The sequence below is a fragment of the Gadus chalcogrammus genome, chromosome 22, assembly GCF_026213295.1.
Source record: "Gadus chalcogrammus isolate NIFS_2021 chromosome 22, NIFS_Gcha_1.0, whole genome shotgun sequence".
NCBI classification, from domain to species: Eukaryota; Metazoa; Chordata; class Actinopteri; order Gadiformes; family Gadidae; genus Gadus; species Gadus chalcogrammus.
The window spans coordinates 8,140,292-8,160,291 of record NC_079433.1 but is presented as its reverse complement, the minus strand read 5'-3'; the positions used below and the strand labels follow the sequence as shown (position 1 = coordinate 8,160,291).

Genomic DNA, 20,000 nt, shown 5'->3' with positions numbered 1-20,000 from the left:
CTGTTATGTTTTGGGAAGAGAATACATAGAGAAGGAACACACGCACACACACACACACACACACACACACACACACACACACACGCACACGCACACGCACACGCACACGCACACGCACACGCACACACACACACACACACACAAACACACACACACACACACAAAAATACAAACACACATGCAAGAATGCACCCGACCACAGAACATTGATAGTGACGTGTGACATAACTTGGCTGTTTCTGCCCATGCCTAGACACGGCCTGCCAATAAAAGGGACAAGGAGCAGACAACACACCAACACACAACCAGACACACACACACACACACACACATGCACACACACACAAACACACATTAATGGTGGTGAAGTGGAGGCCCCGTGTGTTGGCCCCCTTGCTCTTTTCGCTTGAATAATACACCGGCATCAATCATCATCAAAGTATTCATTGTTGCCGTTGTGCGCGAAATTAAAAAAGCTGTTTGCTGCAAACACAAAAAAAGCACAACCTAATTGACCGTGCCGGTTTGAAGTGCTATTCAAACCCTTATTGAACCTCTCCCTCTTCGTTAAGGAGGCTTCACCGGCTAATCAACCTTAATGAACATCGGAAAAAAAGGCGAGAGTGGGCCCTGTATTGTGTTAATTTCCTGGAACGGCTCAAACGTCCATCGACAAACTCTCGGCTCATATGGCCTGCATCGAACACTTTGAGGGGTGCATCGAGGTGATCAGTGAGCTGAGTGGAGGCTCGGGAACTGCAATGGGGAAATAGCATCTGTTTGGATGTCTCCCCTTGCCCGGTTCCAGCGTCTCGTCTGGACCCACCCCCACTGTGAGAAACATAATCTGCGCTTCAGCGTCTGCAATCGTGTTGCTTGAGGAGCACTCGGCTTGATGAGTTTTCACCCAGCCAATCAGAGTTATGTGGGCGGGATCTGTGAAATGATACGCTGACGGAATCCATGTGCCCATAGCGCCCGATAGAAAACATCACTCGCAGGGCTCCTCCTGGCTGAGTGACAAGGTGTGCCTGAGCAAGGCACCTAACCTTAACTGATCCCGACGAAACTGGCCTTCGCCTTACATGGATGACACCGCCGGCTATCGCTGTATCAATGGACGTATGAACGGGTGAATGTGAGGCAATGATTCAATAGTGCTTTGAGTGGCCACAGGTCTGAAAGCGCTAGATGGAGGACAGCGGCCCCGTTAAGCATTTATTTGGCCCAGACCTGTGCTATGGAGCTGAGTGCCAGCCCCTGCCTCTTCTTATCTACGCTCTCTGCTCGGAACCACATCGCCTTAGTCAGACTGACATCATGGCCGGCTCCTTCTGGGAAAGAACCCCCCCCCCTCCAAGATCAACAGCAACCCCCCCCCCCCCCCGCCCCCCTGCCCTGCAAGATGAAAGTATACAGGCAGGGTGAATGGTGCAACAAGTACATAGGTCACACTGAAGGGCACTGGGCTTTACAGAAGTCAGAAGCGGACGGTCATGGGACTGGTATAGGTCAGTAGTCAATACGGAGCAATAATGAACGGCTTAGTATTTGAACACACGAACGGCGGCATCAATCATGGAAAGGACAAAAAGGCCCAGAATCAATCATGATAGAATTGACTTCTGTGTGGTCAAATTAAACGGGACAGACGATGGACGTTGATTTTACATTTTTTATCCAAAGGGTGCATGTTTTAGGTGGGAGAAAAAAATTAAAAGCAATTATACAGTGTGTGTGTATGTAAGTGTGTGTGCATGGGAGAGGGGGTTTGTGCAGAGCGTGCATGTATTTTTTGTGTGTGTGTACGTGTGTGCACATGACTACACAGGGAATTAACTGGAATTGAAGCTACAAACGTGGGTCAAAACATCAAAATCGATTGACAGATACTGCAATCAACGAAAAAACACAGGCCGGTGACTACTCTGATCAGGACAAGTCTCCCTCCAATCTGAATCACTGATTGGTTCAAATAATTGGGTTGACTTGGCAAGGAAGTCAACAATGAGGAAACTCATTTTCAAACGGGCACAGCAGAAGAGTTCGACTAGGGTTACTTGATGAGGAAGGTGGTAGAGTATTACTATACCTGAGTAGTCTGTGAAACAACCTGTTGTTCACTGAGAATAATATAGCACACTTCAGGGAAATTGAGACCCTGTGAATCAAGATAGGGTAGACTGTTTTGATTTTCATGGCTGACTAACATTTAACGCAAAATACAATTTCAATAAACAACACAGTATAACTGTTGACAAATCTACCAAATAACAACCAATCAGGCCACAAGCTTTGACTTGTCCTTCAATGTTGTCATGCGGATAAACAATGTCTGGAAACAAACTAAGTGCAGCCCATTGAGACAAGAGCATTGTTTGCACGCTTTGCTTTTGAGATACTGCTAAACCATCTGATGTGTCTCATTGTTGGCAAATGATACACCGATGAAACCAAAGACTAAGTACATGTCATTAGTGCAATATGCCTACACAAAAACAGATTGAAGAACAACCGATGACGACCATACCGCTGGCTCGTGCAGCGGAAAGAACAACACAGCGACAGCACGCTGGTGTAGACATTACGAAAGAAATGTAAACAGTCGTTAGCGTTTTTATTATTGGCAACCGTAAAATCCCCATCACAATCCCTTTTTTGGTTAGGTGGCAAGGCAGGCGCATATTATACAGCTCTGCATAGGACATTGCACACAATTGAATCAATGATGTAGTTTAATCAGAAAACACACAAATAACGTATAATGCAAAAAAAGACAGAGGGCCTACTCTTTTCATTGTATCGACGCAGTTGTTATGACTCTATATTGTTTGTAATCATGCGTTTATAACAGCAGGACAGCAGCAGCGGGAATCTATCTCGTCCTCTCTCACACACACACACACACACACACACACACACACACACACACACACACACACACACACACAGACACACACACACACACACACACACACACACACACACACACACACACACACACACACACACACACACACACACACACACACACACACAGTAGCCTTCCCCTGTTGTTATTACATGCTCATTCTATTCTGCATGTTTGATCAACTTCGTATCAGACTAATTGCTGCACGTCCAGGGGTTATGCAGCACTGCCTACCTGTAGAGTAAATGTAATATGTTCGCAATACATGGCCCCATCAGCTACTCACCCACTGTCAGTGCGCGTGACGAGGGAAAAGTCCAAGGTTGCAACTATCTTCCGGTGACCGCACTCTCCGGGCACGAGAAATAAACCTACGGTGTTTTTGATGTCGCTTCCATGAAACAAATGGTGTCTAAAAAAAAAACGTTTAAAACGCCTGGCAGCGGTCCGCGGCCACGTTAAGTGAACAGATCCCACGTTGACGCACCCGTACGGTTTAGTGCGCGTTCTCAGAGCTCAATCGAAAGGTTTCAACCATAGTGGATTTACCGAGGGGGGGCACTGCCGCCACACGACCTCCGTTATAACAAAATACGCGGATCCTGATGCGTCATTCTATTTTAGTAATAATGTACAATCGAAATCAATTTCAGAAACTCACATATTAAATGTTATTTATCCGCAAAGAATCCAGAGCCCGCGAGCACAGGTTTGGCGCGTACCGCCAGATGGTTGCAGCGCCACGCTGTCCAATGGGGAGAGAGAATGTGCATTGTGTTTGAAGCGACTATACAGCGACCAATACAGCTCATGCACATGCTACTGTATACGCCTATCGATCAACAGGTGGTTTTTGATGTATTTGCTATGCCCAATTTATCTTCAGATTTTACGTATAAAGCAGCATCTATAAAAAAAAAAATGCCCCACGAGGGAGTAAGTATTTTAATTTGATAAGGAAATGCACTGCACGTCCACATTATAAACCAGGTGTGGTTGCATAAGGTCAATCGAATTAAAAAGCATTGACATGGCACATTAAAAGAAAACAGACATGAACTAAATGCATGACTGATACAAATAATGAAATTGTGTCCTGACGTGCTTGCCTGCGTGTGCGTGTGTATGAGCATGCATGTGGTAGTGTGTGTGTTTTTTTGCGTGTGTGTGTGCGCGCACCTGCATGCCTGTCGGAGTGCGTGCGCGTGCGTGCGTGCGTGCGTGCGGAGGTGCAGAGGAGATGAAACAGAAGCTATCATTGGACGGACAGCTCCTCGTTCACAGGTGCTTTAATATAGCTCGAGTGCAGCGCGCTGTGTTTTTCCTCAAGGGCAGACGGCGGCAGATGGGAGCCCCCTGTTGCTCCAGCGTCCGACCTTCAGTCAGAGCATCTGCTCCCGTCCGTGGAAGGGAGGCGGAGGAGAGTGGATATTGATGAGGGTTTGGTCTCTTCTTAGGAGCTTGTTGAATAAAATATGATACATTAGATTAGAATATATTAAAAATAGAATAGATACGTTATAATAATGATTATAATGAGGATTTAATAGCACCTTTTGAGGTAGGCCTACCCAGTGGTAGCCTGGGGATACGAATTATTGGATGAGAATAGAATATAATTATAGACTATGAAGTCAAATAACCTACAATGTGCTCCGTATTTGATATTTGAAAGGGCCCGAGAACATTGCTTTTAAACACGAACTGCATATAGACTCTGCTGCGTTGGATTAGATATAGCCGGCTAAATGCATATACATTTCTGTTTCATTTATCAACTAAAAGTATCCTAGTTTTGATAGTATGCAGGGAAAGGCTATTGAATGTAGGCCTACAGGTTTGCATTTTAATAACGTGTTTGACCAAATAGCGCAGTTGCTGTTGTTGTGGGCGTTGACGGAAAAACGTTGGAGTGACAGCTACTAAGAACCAATCAAGGCAGGGGTATCGGGTTTCAGTCGCAAAAAAAAAACGATTTCAAAGAAAGGCCTGTTGTTATCCCCAGAGCGCCAGTGAACACTCGCTAAACTTAGTTTCGTTTCGGTTGGATTAACAATATAAAAAATGGGAGCTTGTATGGCTTTGTGCTCGATAGCCAGCTGCGTAAGTATAAAGTAACGACAGTTTTCTTAAACAGGTATCTAACAAGCCTATTTTGTTAAAGTATGGGCTTGTATCAGTAACTTTAACTACATCTGCTCGTCAACCGTTTCTAGGCCTATTTTTCGTTGTAGTAGTCCCTATGTGGCTAAATTATAATTGTCCTTGTGGTATTCATTGTTTTTTATCCAGGTAAAACATAGCTCACGGTGTTGATGGACTGTTATCGGAGTTAGGCGCAGTCGTCTCGACAAACGGGGAAAATACGTGATTTCCGGGTTTAAAACTAGTTTCACCGCCCAGGCTAGAGTAGATCTTAATCTAACGTTTAAATCCCCTTAGTCACACCTCTGATGGGAACTTCCACCGACTCGGTGGTTGTTTCGCTTTTGATTGTGCAATGTAAACTAACGTCGTTTTGCGTGGATTCACACTGACCTCACCCAGGACGTGCAGGGCTACCATGTGACCTGTATTATATTTCAAGGGGGGGTTAAGCAGTGTGGCACGTTGCCTTCGTATTGTTGACCAATTTGGAGCCAAAGACATCTGTCAGTCATGCTGCATGCTTTACACACACACACACACACACACACACACACACACACACACACACACACACACACACACACACACACACACGGACACGACAAGGCACCACACCACACCACACCACACCACGCAGACACGACACGGCACCACACCACACCACAAGGCACCACAAGGCACCACACGACGACACCACACGACAAAACACGACACACCACATCAGACGGACAAAGCTGCGATGGTCTAGTTGAGGTTTTATGAAAGGGAAGGTTAGGTTGACGTTAGCGGTGGATACATGTTAACGCTATACTTTTTGGCATTAGGTTAGAGATGGTTAAATTAGGGTGTTGGCTTAGATATGGTTGAGTAATTAGGATATAGATGGTTAATTCTAGGTATTAGGCCGGCGTTATACACTGGTCTTTAGATATATGGGTAGAAGAGAGGGTTAAGACAGTGGAACCATTAGAGAGGGTAAGGTTTAGCCATAAGGCTAGAGATGGTTCCTTTTATGTATTAAAGGGGACATACTATGAAAACAACACCTTTTCTGGGATTTGGGTCGTTGTTTTGGATCGCTGGTGCTCCCGGAACACACATACACACTTTGTAAAAAGATTGTACATCGTTTTTTGAGTGTGCATTTCTGAAAGTACCCTACCAAACGAGCGAGTCGGTTTCGGCGCCCCCCCTCCTACGTAGGAAGGGGGCACATTTGAATATTACCTCCCACTTCCCCAACCCCCTCCAGTCAGAGCATAGCTAAGATTTTGTGGACCAGCGGACGATCGCTTGGCAGAGATTTTCGCTGATTTCGGACGCAGGGATATTCCAGACAAAAATAGATGTCTAATTTGTCAGTTTGCCATGTGACTGCCTGGCAGGGAGTCCGGCGGAGTTGCCGGACTGCGGGGGAGCTTGGGCGGCAGTCCGGCAACTCAACTCCGGGAGTACAATCATCTTCTACGCCAGAGCTGCCGGACTGCCGCAGAGTTCCCTACGCCGGAGCTGCCGGACTGCCGCCGAAGCTCTGGTGGCAGTCGGGCAGCTCCGGCAGGGGGAGATCGGCGGCAGTCCGGCAGCTCAGCTCCGGGAGAACATTCCCTTTCTCCTCCATGTCGCGTTTCAATATGGACTTCAGAGAGTCAAGGCCAAAGTTCCTTTCCCCCAATTCTTCTCAACCATGGCCGAGATAACCCCCACTACGAGTCTTTACTTGTTGTGGAAGTACCAGAGAAGTCAGACGCAGTCTTTATGATTCATAATATCGTCCGAGGCGCACATAGCTTTTGGCCGGGATATTAGATATAATATTATATAAATAACTACATTATTATATAGATAAAGAGCTCCGGGAGTCCGCAAACTGCAACAATCAATTCTCCTCCATGCTAGGGTTCAGTCTGACAGCTCAATGGTCAATGGGCAGCGGCTCATTTGCATTAAAGCTACAGACACCAGAAACAACGCATTCCCAAGGGACTGAAACAGAGGGGTAAAGCGGTAGGCGAGATTTTTTTCCTTAAAGCTATTTCCAGCAAACGGCTTCAAAAACGTGTTTTCTGGAACTCATATACTATGTTTACTTGTTGGGAAAACACCATAATATGTCTCCTTTAAGTTACAGTTGAGTTTAGGTATATGGGTAGAAGAGGGGGTTAAGGTGAACTATTAGAGAGGGTAAGGTTTAGCCATAAGGCTAGAGATGGTTCCGTTTAGGGTTACTCATGTCTTCTCCCCCTCTCCCCCCTCCCCTCCCCTCCAGGCGTCGTGTCTGTGCGGCTCGGCCCCCTGTCTGCTGTCGTCATGCTGCCCGTCGGCCTACAACTCCACCGTGACCCGGCTGGCCTTCTCCTTCCTCCTGCTGCTTGGGGCGCTGGTCTCGGTCTTCATGGTCCTCCCCGGCATGGAGACGCAGCTCAAGAAGGTGCTGGGTTTTGTTATGAGCTCTCAATAAGATTAGATAAGATACAACTTTATTAATCCCCCGTAGGAGAAATTTGTTTGTTGCAAAAACAGCCCAGCAGCAGTGGAAGGAGACAGAATAAAATGACAATGCAATAAATACAAAGTGCTAATGCATAAGTAGACACTTATAGTTAAAATAGGGACAAAAACAAGACAAACAGAACCAACATCATGATGGGTGATGCATATACACATATATACGCATACCTAAACACACACACATGCATATGCAAACACATAGACATACACAAACACAATCCTCAGGCAATGGGTTACTGGAGCAAAAAAATAGGATAGGGATACACACATGACCTTCTGTAATCAATTTTGAAACCGTTTATGGAATGATAATCGTCATGGGAGTGACGTAGGAATGAATTTGTATGAATTTGCGCTCGTTCAAGGACATTGTGACGAATTTTTGGATAATGAAGGTTTCTGCCAAATTATTCAATTTGATTTATTATTGGCCCAGAGATTCATAATTGGTGAATCCCTGCTCTTGAATATCTTTGCCATATTTATTAATTTCAATAACATGCATTCAACTACTTGACCTCATTTTCCTGTTTGCCCATCAGATTCCGGGGTTCTGTGTGGATGGGGCCAGCATACCTTTCTCAGACAACAAGGTGGACTGTGATGTGATGGTGGGCTACAAGGCGGTGTACCGCATGTGCTTCGCCATGGCCTGCTTCTTCTTCCTCTTCTCCATCATCATGATCCGCGTGCGCAGCAGCAAGGACCCGCGAGCATCCATCCAGAATGGGTACGGTTACGTTGCAGTTTGCATGGTTTATTTAGGAGAGGGTGGCGCCACCTGGTGGTGGGGCCCTGGTAATGCACATCCCTTATGCACCCACGAGTTGTTTTTTTCTCTAAACAAGGAGTCAGCAACCTTTTCAACATGCAGTGCCAGTTTGACCTTTTCTCGCTAATGAGTGTGCCTTAAGCAACAACATATTACAAATTAAGCTGAATTATGTCACAGCGACCAAAAACATTTCCAGAAGACCTGGAATTGTACTATTTCCATATAGTCCACAATCATGCATTAACATTTTAAGTTTTTTTGGCTGTTGTATTTGCAACATGGGCTTACAAATTATAATTATATATGTCCCATCTTAAAACACAATTTTCAGAAACTCAAAAAAAAAAAAAAAAATACATATTTGTACTGTGAGAAATGTAAAAAACGAGAATATATGAGAATGTTGGAACCATCCACATCAATATCTTTAAGACATGTACAGCTTTGCAGTACCATGTGAAGGCGATGCATACTGGCCACTTGCAACAATATTTTAAATATTTTCTTCTCTATTACTCACAGCATAGGTTTAAAAACTATTAATTGATCCCATCCCAGAACACTGCTTTCTGTAACTAATTTAAACATATTTGCACTGGGAGGAAATGCCCAAAACAGAATAAAGGGCAAAAAGAAAATCTGTAGTAATGATTATGCTGCCACAATGTGCTTTGAATTTTTTAAATAATTAAGAAATCAATGAATTAAATGATTATGCTGCCCCGTGCCAGTGGTGGCACGCGTGCCTAGGGTTGCCGACCCCTGCTCTAAACGGTTGTGTTTTACGTTCACAGATTCTGGTTCTTTAAGTTACTCATACTGATTGGTATTGCTGTTGGAGCCTTCTTCATTCCAGACGGGATGTTTACCACAGGTAGGCTATAGAATGATCTTTCTATACAGATGTTTCCCTTGCACAATAACTCACCTGAAGTAGGTTATCTCACCTGCCCAGGTCAGGTCAACTGGAGTCATGTCAACTGGAGTCATTCTGAATCTTAATTTGAATTCTGATTCCTATTCTGATTGTATCTTTGCAGTTTGGTATTACTTTGGCGCCGTGGGCTCTTTCTGCTTCATCATCATCCAGCTCATTCTCCTGGTGGACTTCGCCCACTCCTGGAACCAGTCCTGGCTGCAGAGGGCTGAGGACGGGAACACCAAGGGCTGGTTTGCAGGTAACCGCAGCGGACCAAGTGGTCAGAACGTCCAAGATACCTCCTAGACTCCTTTTAAAATCCAGAGGAACGCCAAACACAACTCTGGACAACATCCTGTTGTTGGGATTCTATCACAACAACAAAGTTAAGCACACAGTGCATGGCTGTTGCCAGGCTGTATTTAAATGTAGAACATTTGAAAACCTTTTGCGTTTCTCATGACTAGCGTGTGTTCTTTGAGCTTTTAAGGTCCCATATTATAACGCCAGGTGTGCGTGTGATTAGCCATTACAAGCCGTTTTCTGCCCCTTATGACATCACAAGTGGGCTTGTCCAATAGGGTTGCCGTGGTATATGGTATTACCGTGTTACTTGTGTTGAAGACGACACCGATTACTCGGTGTTGCACATCGGCAACAGTTATTTTATTTATTTTTTTCCAGTAATAATTTTATTTTTTCTGTAGAAATGAATAATTTATTATAATTAAGAAAATAAAAATGTAATAATAATAGATAGATATAATAATAGATAGGCTGCCTAATAAACCGTTGGAACACACAAGACCGGTAACCATAGCAACGCCGGTAAACAAACCCCGCGAAGCCCAATCCCTCCGGGAGCTCCCCGCGCTACGGCCATCCGGAGGCGCACAGAGCTTTTGGCCGTGATATTATATATAAAATGATATTATAGTATTAGATATAGAACGTTATAAGACGCTGTCACCGAGAATTGGCGCGCTGCCAGACGCTGTCACCGAGTGTGAGAGGAGAGTTGACGGAGAAGATGGCGGTTGACCTAGTTTCAAAGTTTATACCGTTTATACTCTGTATTACCGGTGTTGACACGAGTGTATTACTCGGTGTGACAATGAAAATGTCCACACCGCGGCAACCCTAGTGTCCAACTAGTTCTGTGCTGGATAGATCAGTCTACCAGCCTACCCAGTGGACTGTAGCAAACGTTGCTCATCTATCTGTCGTAGTTCTAGGTGGACACGCCCACTTGATGTGTGGGGTGTCAGAATAGGCAGGTTTTCATCACTGCTTGTAACGATTAATCACACTCTCACCCGGTGGTATAATATGGGACCTTTTAAAGACAATAACGTATTTGTCGGAGTACAACGTGTCATTCATCTCTTTCAGCTCTCTCTCTCAGCCCTGCTGTCCTCACCATAGTCCACTATGTCTGTCTCTCAGCCCTGCTGTCCTCACCATAGTCCACTATGCCTGTCTCTCAGCCCTGATGTCCTCACCATCCTCCACTACGTTCTGTCTCCCTCTCAGCTCTGCTGTCCTTCACCATCCTCCACTACGTTCTGGCCTTCACCTCGCTGGTGCTCCTCTACGTCTTCTACACGCAGCCGGACGACTGTACCGAGCACAAGGTCGTCATCAGCCTCAACCTCCTCTTCTGCATCATCGTCTCCATCGTGTCCATCCTGCCCAAAGTCCAGGTGATTCCCATCCTCATCCGGTCCCTGGGACTCTTGGGGAGAACAACGTGAAAGGATGGGCAGAAATAATCCCAGAAGGCTGTTCTCTGAAAAGAAAATGGTTTTGTTCTACCTACAACTGCATAGTGCTCAAGAGTGTCATTAGAAAACGCAAACTTTTATATCTGGATGGTCTCACAAGGTTGACCATTACCAGTGATGTGTGATGATGTCCTGTGCATTATTCCGACGCAACTTTGAATGAGTTTGCAATACACTGATTTGTCTGTGCATCCTCCGCCTCAAGTGATGCACGCACCTATTGAAAGCCCTGCAGGCCGTCGAGGCCTTCACATGCACTCAGGGATTGAGTTAGGTTAGGGTAATTCAGTCATCAGAAGGGTAGGGACGTCCTCCACTCTCCAGCCTGTTCCTCCACCGGTATCGCTCATAACAACCTAACATAAACAGAACGTCAACGCATTATCAGGAGATGCAAAAAAAAAACACTTTAACCGTTGAAATAAAATATTGTCGCCTAGAGACCCTGGTAAACATCCTGGCCGAGGTTATTTATCGGTTGTCCTTTTGTGTTATGTCGACAGGAGGCCCAGCCCAGCTCTGGCTTGCTTCAAGCCTCCCTGATCTCCCTCTACACCATGTACATCACCTGGTCGGCCATGACCAACAACCCCAGTGAGTGCCCAGGATACCCAGTGCAGCACACTTTGATTTTGACACTTCCGTTTTGAAGAAATTCAACGACTGCTCCAATTGCAATTGTGTGAGGGGGTCTCAGTTCCTTGACGAACAAGGAGCGCCGCAGTCTGCACACTATAAACACAGCGGCGGAGCCAGAGGACAGTGTCGCAATCGAGCGAGCGATCGAAACAGTTTTGTCTGAAATTGAGGGAAGGAAGATATTAAAAGAGCTACAGGAATGTTCACAGACAGGTTTTTTCAGAGGAGATGATGATCTTCCTTTCATTTCCAACCGGCTTCCACAAGAGTGAAGAGGGCAGACGCCTCACTAAGTTATCTCATCTGATTAGCCAGAGTGCCCAGATCTAGAAAGCCATTGGTGCCGAGCTCAGACCAGAGGGATATTCATTGCAACACACACATTTTAGTATCTGAATGGTATTCTGAATGGTATATCTCAAGCGGCTATGGAAGCTTACGTTATTTCAAATTTGGTCAGTAACGCTACACAAGGGGAAGTTTATATGACAATAATCTCACATTTGTGCTCTGACACACCAAGAGACTTCACCAAACCCCATCCAGTCCAACAGTACGTCTACATTAAGTCGTTATCCGAAAGCGACTTCCAATCGAGGATTACAATCGATTATAGGGAGCATCTGGCCTGGAGTCAAGCAGACAGAGAGGCTTTTAGGTGTCAGAAAGAGGGTCACGGTTTCACTAGTGTAGTTCAGAGTGTAGCCGCGTCTACCTTAAAGTCAAACTCAGCTTTATTGTTAGTTCCAAAATATGTGGCATACAAATAGAGGAATCGAAATTAGGTCTGTCTCTGACCCACGATGCAATAAGGAGAAAAGGAGAAAATTAGGTAAAATAAAATAAGTAAATTAATTTTGAATAATGCAAAGGTAAGGCAAAACAAAACGGTATATATAAAAATAATGTTTAAAAAGTGAATGGATTGAGTTCTTGGGTACATGAACCTGTGTCCAATCAATGTGTGTCCCTCCCCTCACAGACCGCAAGTGTAACCCCAGCCTGCTGAGTTTAGTGACCGACCAAGGCCCCCCACCCACTCCGGCACCGGGACAAGCGATCGGCGCCACCGTCCCCCCCCACGAAGCCATCCAGTGGTGGGACGCCTCGGACGCCGTGGGGCTGGGCATCTTCCTGTTCTGCACGCTCTACGCCAGGTAGGCCCTTTGGCGACGCCGCTCGCCGTTTGAGGTGTGGTGTTTCTGTCGCAGGCGTGGTTAAAGGTGATATACCACCAGGTCCGGAGAGATGAGCAACGATTGCCACAGTCCACTGGGTAGGCTGGTGAACTGATCTGTCCAGCACACATCTAGGTCGACACGCCCACTTGTGATGTCAGAAGAGGTAACGGCAAATCACACTCACACCTGGTGGTATAATATTGCACCTTTTAACATGCCGTAAGCATGACAATGATTATGTCGTTATATGGCGGCACTTTTGATGTAAGAGCAGCACCGTGCCGGAGATTCTGTCGTTGCCGAAAGTTTAACGGTATTCACCCTTGACCCCGGGATGAGCAGAGAGTGCCAAACAGCTCTTGACTAAGCATGTGTTAAAGCTATAGAGGGCCATTTGAGTCCATATCCAAGTCTTATCCGGCGTGTTTATACTTTAATTTAAGTAAGTAGGAATGTGTTTTGAATGTAGAATATCGTTAGCCTCATGGCAGAATTGTCCAGGTCAGATTAAGGTTCGTCTAGCATTGACGTCAAATAGATGACTTAAGCAGGTAGTGATTATGGAATGTACAAAGCCCTCTGATTGACTTAGGATATAGCCAGTGAGGCAGAGTGAATCGGTAGCGTTGGAGAAGAGAGTAGAGCTAGGTTAGATATGACAATTTTGCAAAAATATGACTATGATCGATATTAAACTAAAATAACAAAAACGTCTTAGATGGGCTGAAGCTTTTAATGTTTTCAAAGTTGATCCTTGTACGTGTCTGTCTGTCTGTCTGTCTGTCTGTCTGTCTGTGTCTGTATTACACACGGTATCCATGACACCTCCTCTCCCGCTTCCTCCGCCCCCCCTCCCTCAGCCTCCGCTCCTCTAACAACGCTGCGGTGAACAAGCTGATGCTGACGGACGAGGGCCAGGGCCTGACGGCGGACTACGAGGCGGCGGTGGGCGACGACGGCGTGCGGCGCGCCGTGGACAACGAGGAGGAGGTCGTCACCTACAACTACACCTTCTTCCACCTCTGCCTGCTGTTCGCCTCGCTGCACATCATGATGACGCTCACCAACTGGTACCTGTGAGTATCTTCCAGCCGGTCGGGTGCATGTTTGTTTTGAGATCTGGGGAATTGTTCGATTTGATCCCGATTTTCCATTTTGACAGATTAAATAATTATTGTTATTGATCGAGGGGGAACTACTTGTCAACGTCTATAACTTTGTTCCGATTTCTACTTTATATAAATTTAATAGAAATGGGAATAAAACACAGTTTTACTTTCAAGAAATTGAATAATTATGCGATTTTAAACGAGGAGGGAGAGGGTTGACTTTTTGGTTTAAACTTTTCCAAGAAAAAAAACTATTTTAGATCTATGGTTAATGACACATTAAAGGAAGCTTGGCATTTTGTGCCCTTAATACGGCCCTGAGGCAACGGCACTGGCTCCGTGTATATCATCCGACCTTTCCCTCCTCCGACCAGGCCGGACTCAGACTACCAGTACATGAGGACCGCCATGCCAGCCGTGTGGGTGAAGATCTGCTCCAGCTGGCTGGGTCTGTCCATCTACCTGTGGACCTTGGTGGCTCCCGTGATCCTCACCAACAGAGACTTCAGCTGAGACAGCTGTACTCAAATACGCACAGCCAAAGCTAGTGCCGCATCTAATGCTATATGTGGTTAATACAGTTGCCCTTTTAACTATTATTGTTTGCCTTTTTCAAGTGAAGTTAGTTGCCAAAGAATGTTATTTCACTACAGTTGAAAGTTTGTATTCATTTTTAATCATTTACATATCATCTTAAAGGAAACGCGCACCATAACATATTTGCACTTTGGAGGGATCAAAAATCGGTCTTTTGGCAAAGCTTTTTTTAATATGTTCACTTTTCTATGAATTATATTACCCCGGGAAAAACAATAAAGATGTTCTTTGTTCATCCGTGGTGTTGAAAGATTTTAATTCAGCTTTTATTGAGTCCTGTAGGTGGGACTGTTGCTTAGCCAATCAAATCATTTTCTCTCCTCACACAACACCACAACACAGCATTACCTCATTCGATATATATATATAGTTGCCTCCTTCTATATATATATATATATATATATATATATATATATATATATATATATTCTCACACAACTCCTCTGGCCAAACATGGTAGAATAATCCCAAAAATGTACAAAAATAACTTCATATAAAATGTTCAGGATCTCTCACTGGTCTGGAAAGTATGAGGGTGAGAAATACACATGATGTCATCGTGTCTGGCCGAAAGAAATCCCACAAAGAGGTCCCCCCCCACCCCCCTTTCCCCTCCTACTCACATGATGGTGTTGAAATGTGACTTGGTTTCCTCCGTGGAAGAATTCCTGTCTGTGTGTGTGTGTCTGTGTTTGAGCGGGTGTGTGTCTGTCCGTGTGTGTGTTTGTGTTTGTGTGTGTGCATGCACACACGTACGTACATCTGTATATACAGGCACAAGAGGCACAAAGGAATGTGTCTGGGCTCAGGCGTGGGGTTATCACAAGATCATGATTAGCTGTGTGTTGAACACTGTGTAGACTGACTGTATGTCCCGCCCTCTCTCTCTCTCTCTCTCTCCAGGCCAGGGCAGAGGGAGAGTATATAGAGCAATACAGTCATTTACATTTCACCTCTGGGTGCCTCTTAACACAGGGCCAGATCCCTGTGTAAAGGTAGCGAACAACTTTTTGTTTACGAGGCTGATATCAAAAAAAATATGAGGATGATGAGGCCTTGACCATGACTTTTGAGGGCAGTGTCCGATTATGAAAGATATATCTTCGTGCCTCACCCGAAATGTAAAACAAAGTAAGCTTGTGCTTTCAATTTAATATTAACGAAAATAAAAAATCTCCAGCACAAATTAAACCATGAAAAAAAACGACATCCAGTTGCCAGATATAAAGACTACTGTTGGATTCTAACATCGTTCTTTTATTTATTTATTATAATTTTTTTCTCGGTTTGACCTAGACCATTGCTCATCATACATATCACTGTTTTAATTAGGTTAAAGGACAAATCCGGTGTAAAATGGATCTGGGATACGTTTAGTATGATAACGAGTTGGGATGTTCGTTTGGGAGCAAAAAGGCGCATGTGTACGCATTCTTAAGTTGGCTGTTTTTTGTAGTTCACCCGTCGACGCCATCTTGTTTTTAAGACTCGATAAGTAGATTGACGAACACAGAGATTGTGTCCATTTTAATAAACAATCTGTACACTTACAAAGTTATCAATGCCTCGTTTTATATTTTAAGACCCTTATTATACTATCAAAGAAGTGTCGGGCTATTTCTAGCCTTTGATTTGGTTTAAAATACCGATTTAGTTTTTACCATAACACATGCCCCCATCTTTCCAAGGTTATAGCGTTTTGGTAGAATCGGCTAAAACAATGCGCATACATGCGCCTTTTTGCTCCCAAACGAACATCCCAACTCGTTATCATATTAAACATATCCCAGATCCATTTTACACCGGATTTGTCCTTTAATAGTAGGCTCTGTTCTTAATCAGCAAGAACCTGATTGGTTTAGTGACCCTGATTGACACGGGTGGCTGCCAGGCGTGTCATCCCCCTGTACAGATGTGATCAGTCACCTAATGCTCTTACATAATGAAAGGGAGAGAGATGAGTTGCATAAACTGGTTAGGATCAGGCTCTTAATTGGGCCGTAATGCTCCTGTGGGGTTGATGTGTAAATCTGGTTATGCGCTCATCCCTGCCTCCAGGGAAGGGGGTGCAGTCCAGGGGGGGGGGGGGGTAGGTTCATGATGCCATAGGGTCTCGTGTCGTGCATATACAACAGCACCACGGTCAGCGCATTGAAAAGTACGTACTAAAAAATAAATAAAGACGCCAACCTGGCAACCCCGGAGTACAAATCAAGCGACCCTCTGAGCTCTGGTTCCCGTCACGACCTGGGCAGACCCAGGAGTCCTCATTAGAAGGTTAACATGTGCTGCTGCTGCTGCATTAGCGCTTACTAAACATATGTTGACATATATGGGTCTGCGGAGCAGCCAAAAATAAACCTTGGTTGGAGATGCATCTAAAAGCACTTTGTAGAGGTAGAAACTATCTGTCTCGTCTTAGATACCACCCTGGTAGACGTTGAAAGATGTATACAGTGCCATTATGTAGGCTTATGTCTGTAGCCTGCGATATTGCTGTGGGCCAGTCTATTGTTTTGTTTGCGCATGTGAGATCCTTGCAATAAGCAAACTATACACGCACGCGCACACACACACACACACACACACACACACACACACACACACACACACACACACACACACACACACACACACACACACACACCGCCGGCCTCCTGTTTTCACAGATGAACCGAAAATGAAATGATCTGATTCATATTTTTCTAAGCGAAACCCCACCACTTGTAACATAATAATAAAACGTTCCTACACACAACGCCACTGTTAGGGGGCGTGGCGTGTCACGCTACGCTCTGGTGTGCCAGGCGGCGCGCTGAATGTGCGTGGTCCGAGAGAGCAGCGTGTTTGGGTTGCGCTCCAGCAGCGGTGTGTGAGTGGGATGCTGCCGTGGTGTGTAAAACTGCAGCATCAACTTTACAAGGTGGAGGGAGCACCAGAACACAGCTTCCGCTCCCATCCCGTCCCGCCACTAGCATCGGGCGCTCACTAACGGTAGGGCTCTATTCCTTTTTCTTTCCAACATCAAATCGCTGTGTTTGAGAATGTGCAGGACTCGCAGATGCTAGTTCGTTATAATTTGAATGAAGCCCGTTGTTATTTGAACTGGTTCCGGTGATTTTATCCTCATATCGGACCGTCATGGGAGGTGTTTCTGAAGGAACCGCGACTGCGCCGCATACAAGTGAAGTTGGGGCATCCACAACAGCGAGCAAATGTTCACATGCATTGTAGGGCATCATTCACGCATTTTGATGACAAAGTTGTTTAATGGGTCGGAATAACAGGCACTGTTTTCATTGAGATTGTTGGGTCTTATGATTAATTAATTTAATTTCGCTTCCGCAACTGCTTTTGTCTGTTAGGGAATGGCGAGATGAGGTAAGCGGAGGGTTTTGCAGAAACTACAATTGACCCAGAGAGACAGTGTAGTTGTTATTATGAGGGTTCGGTGGTGTCCTATACGCGGTAAAAGCTTATAGCTTGTCTTGGTGGTCCGAACATATCCCGTTCTTCCCCAACCGGGGGTCATTCATTGTCCATGTGGGGACAGGGAGAGGGAAGGCAGGGACCGGGGAGGCGGAGGAAGAGGAGGATGAGGATCCGAGCTACAACGCTATGGGTTCGCTCCCGCACAGTCGCAGCAGGAATTATGCAGATTGAAACCGAAATATCTGCTTTACGCACGAGTGGACACAATACGGTTGGACTTGGGCGACCGCTACGATAACATAACATAACGTGGGGAAATGCATCGTCTGTAATATGGATTAATGTCACGTGTCGGTGGTTTGAAATTGCAATTCCGATCCGATGTTATGACCCGAGATTTCGCTGGTTAAAGCCGTTTATTCAAGCAATGTGTGCACTACCACTAGCAAACACGCAGGCCTGTGTATGCATGACTGCTAGGAATACAACGTCCTCCGTCTTGCTAACCGTCCAACATGACATCATTGCATGAGAAACAGGCCCTTCTGGCTCGTTTTTTTTTTGCAATCAGATCGCCAATAATATTACATAATCAAACCTCGAGCGGGTTACATTTTTTTTGTTTGTGTAGTCTATCCCCCCCCGTGGTACCCTTTTGCCTGGCTGCCAGCCGTGATGTTCCGGCGACATGGAAGCTCTACACACAAAAGGTCCGACTGTGTTTCGTGTCATCGGCGGTAAGAGCTCGAGACCAAATTAGATTTCAGCGCCTTTGATGCGCCGCCAGTCGTACCGCAGTAGATGCTCCACGTGCTGCGTTGTGAAGCGTTGTCTCCGCATGTCCAAAACCACCCCCAGCGTATTTGCTTATAACGTCTAAGTGAGTACTTAGACGTTAATATCAATCGAACCAAACGCCGTCTTGCGCAATCAAAGCGCATTTAAGGCCTACGTTTCGGAGAAATTGGAAGAGCTACAGCGATGCTCCCACATTCATTGGTTTTTCTCGTTGACTGGATTAGGGGCCATATGAGGACAACTGCAGGCTGCAATATTACTGCTTTTAAAATATACCCACCCTTACCACGCACACACAAATGCACCCTCCCTCCCTCAGTCACCCACTTTCTCTTGATATTTGTCTTTCTTCCTCTCTTAAGATAGGACATAGTAATCTGTAAACCAGGTATTTTCACATATCGAGATGTCATATCACAGCAGGTTTGCTCTAAGATACTCCTCCATTTCACTGGTGGTAGAAAAACATCTCACAATATAACAACCTTCTTTTCGGACGTGTCCAAGTCCAAATACCAATCACCTTTTCTGATATTGCCACAGGGCAAACTGGCCCAGACTGTTCACCGTCTTGACTGCCTATCCCCTTTGGACGTGGATGTGTCTTCTGTCTCAGCAGGAATTCCCCTCCTCTATAGAAGTCATTCAATTAAGCATTCAACCCCTAGAATTGTCATTATATAGAGCAGGGGTGGGGAACCTTTTTCTCATCAAGGGCCATTTCAATTTTTCCATAGTCCTCAGAGGGCCGTACCATTATGAACACATAACTAAAGATGAAAAAAAAGACAAAAAAAGTCTATAACTGCTGTGTTACTAAGCCTCATGTTTGCTGCATTTCTAGACTCACCTAATGTGATGGCTGGAACTGTTTTTCTCTAGCAAGGCGTCTGATGTCAGCTGGCAGTGATGATGATGCTACTCCAGGGATGGGCAACTTTCATGATAGAGATGCCACAATTTTTATCATAACCATCGGAGGGCCACATGACTGCACACTTCAACTATACGTGAGCTGAGAGAAGCTACATAATTTTGAATTTGGTAGATGATTTCCTGTATTCTGGTGCATTTTGGCGATGGCCACTACCTAAAAAATCATCCAGAATCATAACCTATGTACGGTATGTTAATTGAACCAACATACATTAATTTCATGTTTTCCATGCTCAAACAGCCACATGAATGGTCAGTATTTT

General features: G+C 45.2%; 2 protein-coding genes across 2 annotated transcripts in view; one reads left to right on the top strand and one right to left on the bottom strand.

The window, feature by feature from the left end:
- LOC130375837 (cAMP-dependent protein kinase inhibitor beta-like) overlaps positions 1-4,442 on the bottom strand; it is a 15,197-nt gene extending 10,755 nt beyond the window's left edge. The window contains exon 1 of the mRNA XM_056582953.1: positions 3,198-4,442. The gene's annotated coding sequence lies outside the window, so the exon portion shown is untranslated. The remainder of the gene's footprint in view (positions 1-3,197) is intronic.
- A 439-nt stretch (positions 4,443-4,881) lies between these two features.
- LOC130375836 (serine incorporator 2-like) lies at positions 4,882-14,905 on the top strand. The gene is made up of 10 exons (XM_056582951.1): positions 4,882-5,014; positions 7,326-7,487; positions 8,110-8,297; positions 9,137-9,216; positions 9,383-9,520; positions 10,795-10,964; positions 11,549-11,639; positions 12,667-12,841; positions 13,726-13,941; positions 14,349-14,905. The coding sequence occupies exons 1-10, from the start codon at positions 4,976-4,978 to the stop codon at positions 14,485-14,487; spliced, it is 1,398 nt and encodes a 465-aa protein (XP_056438926.1). The 5' UTR covers positions 4,882-4,975; the 3' UTR covers positions 14,488-14,905.
- The last annotated feature ends 5,095 nt before the right edge of the window (positions 14,906-20,000 follow it).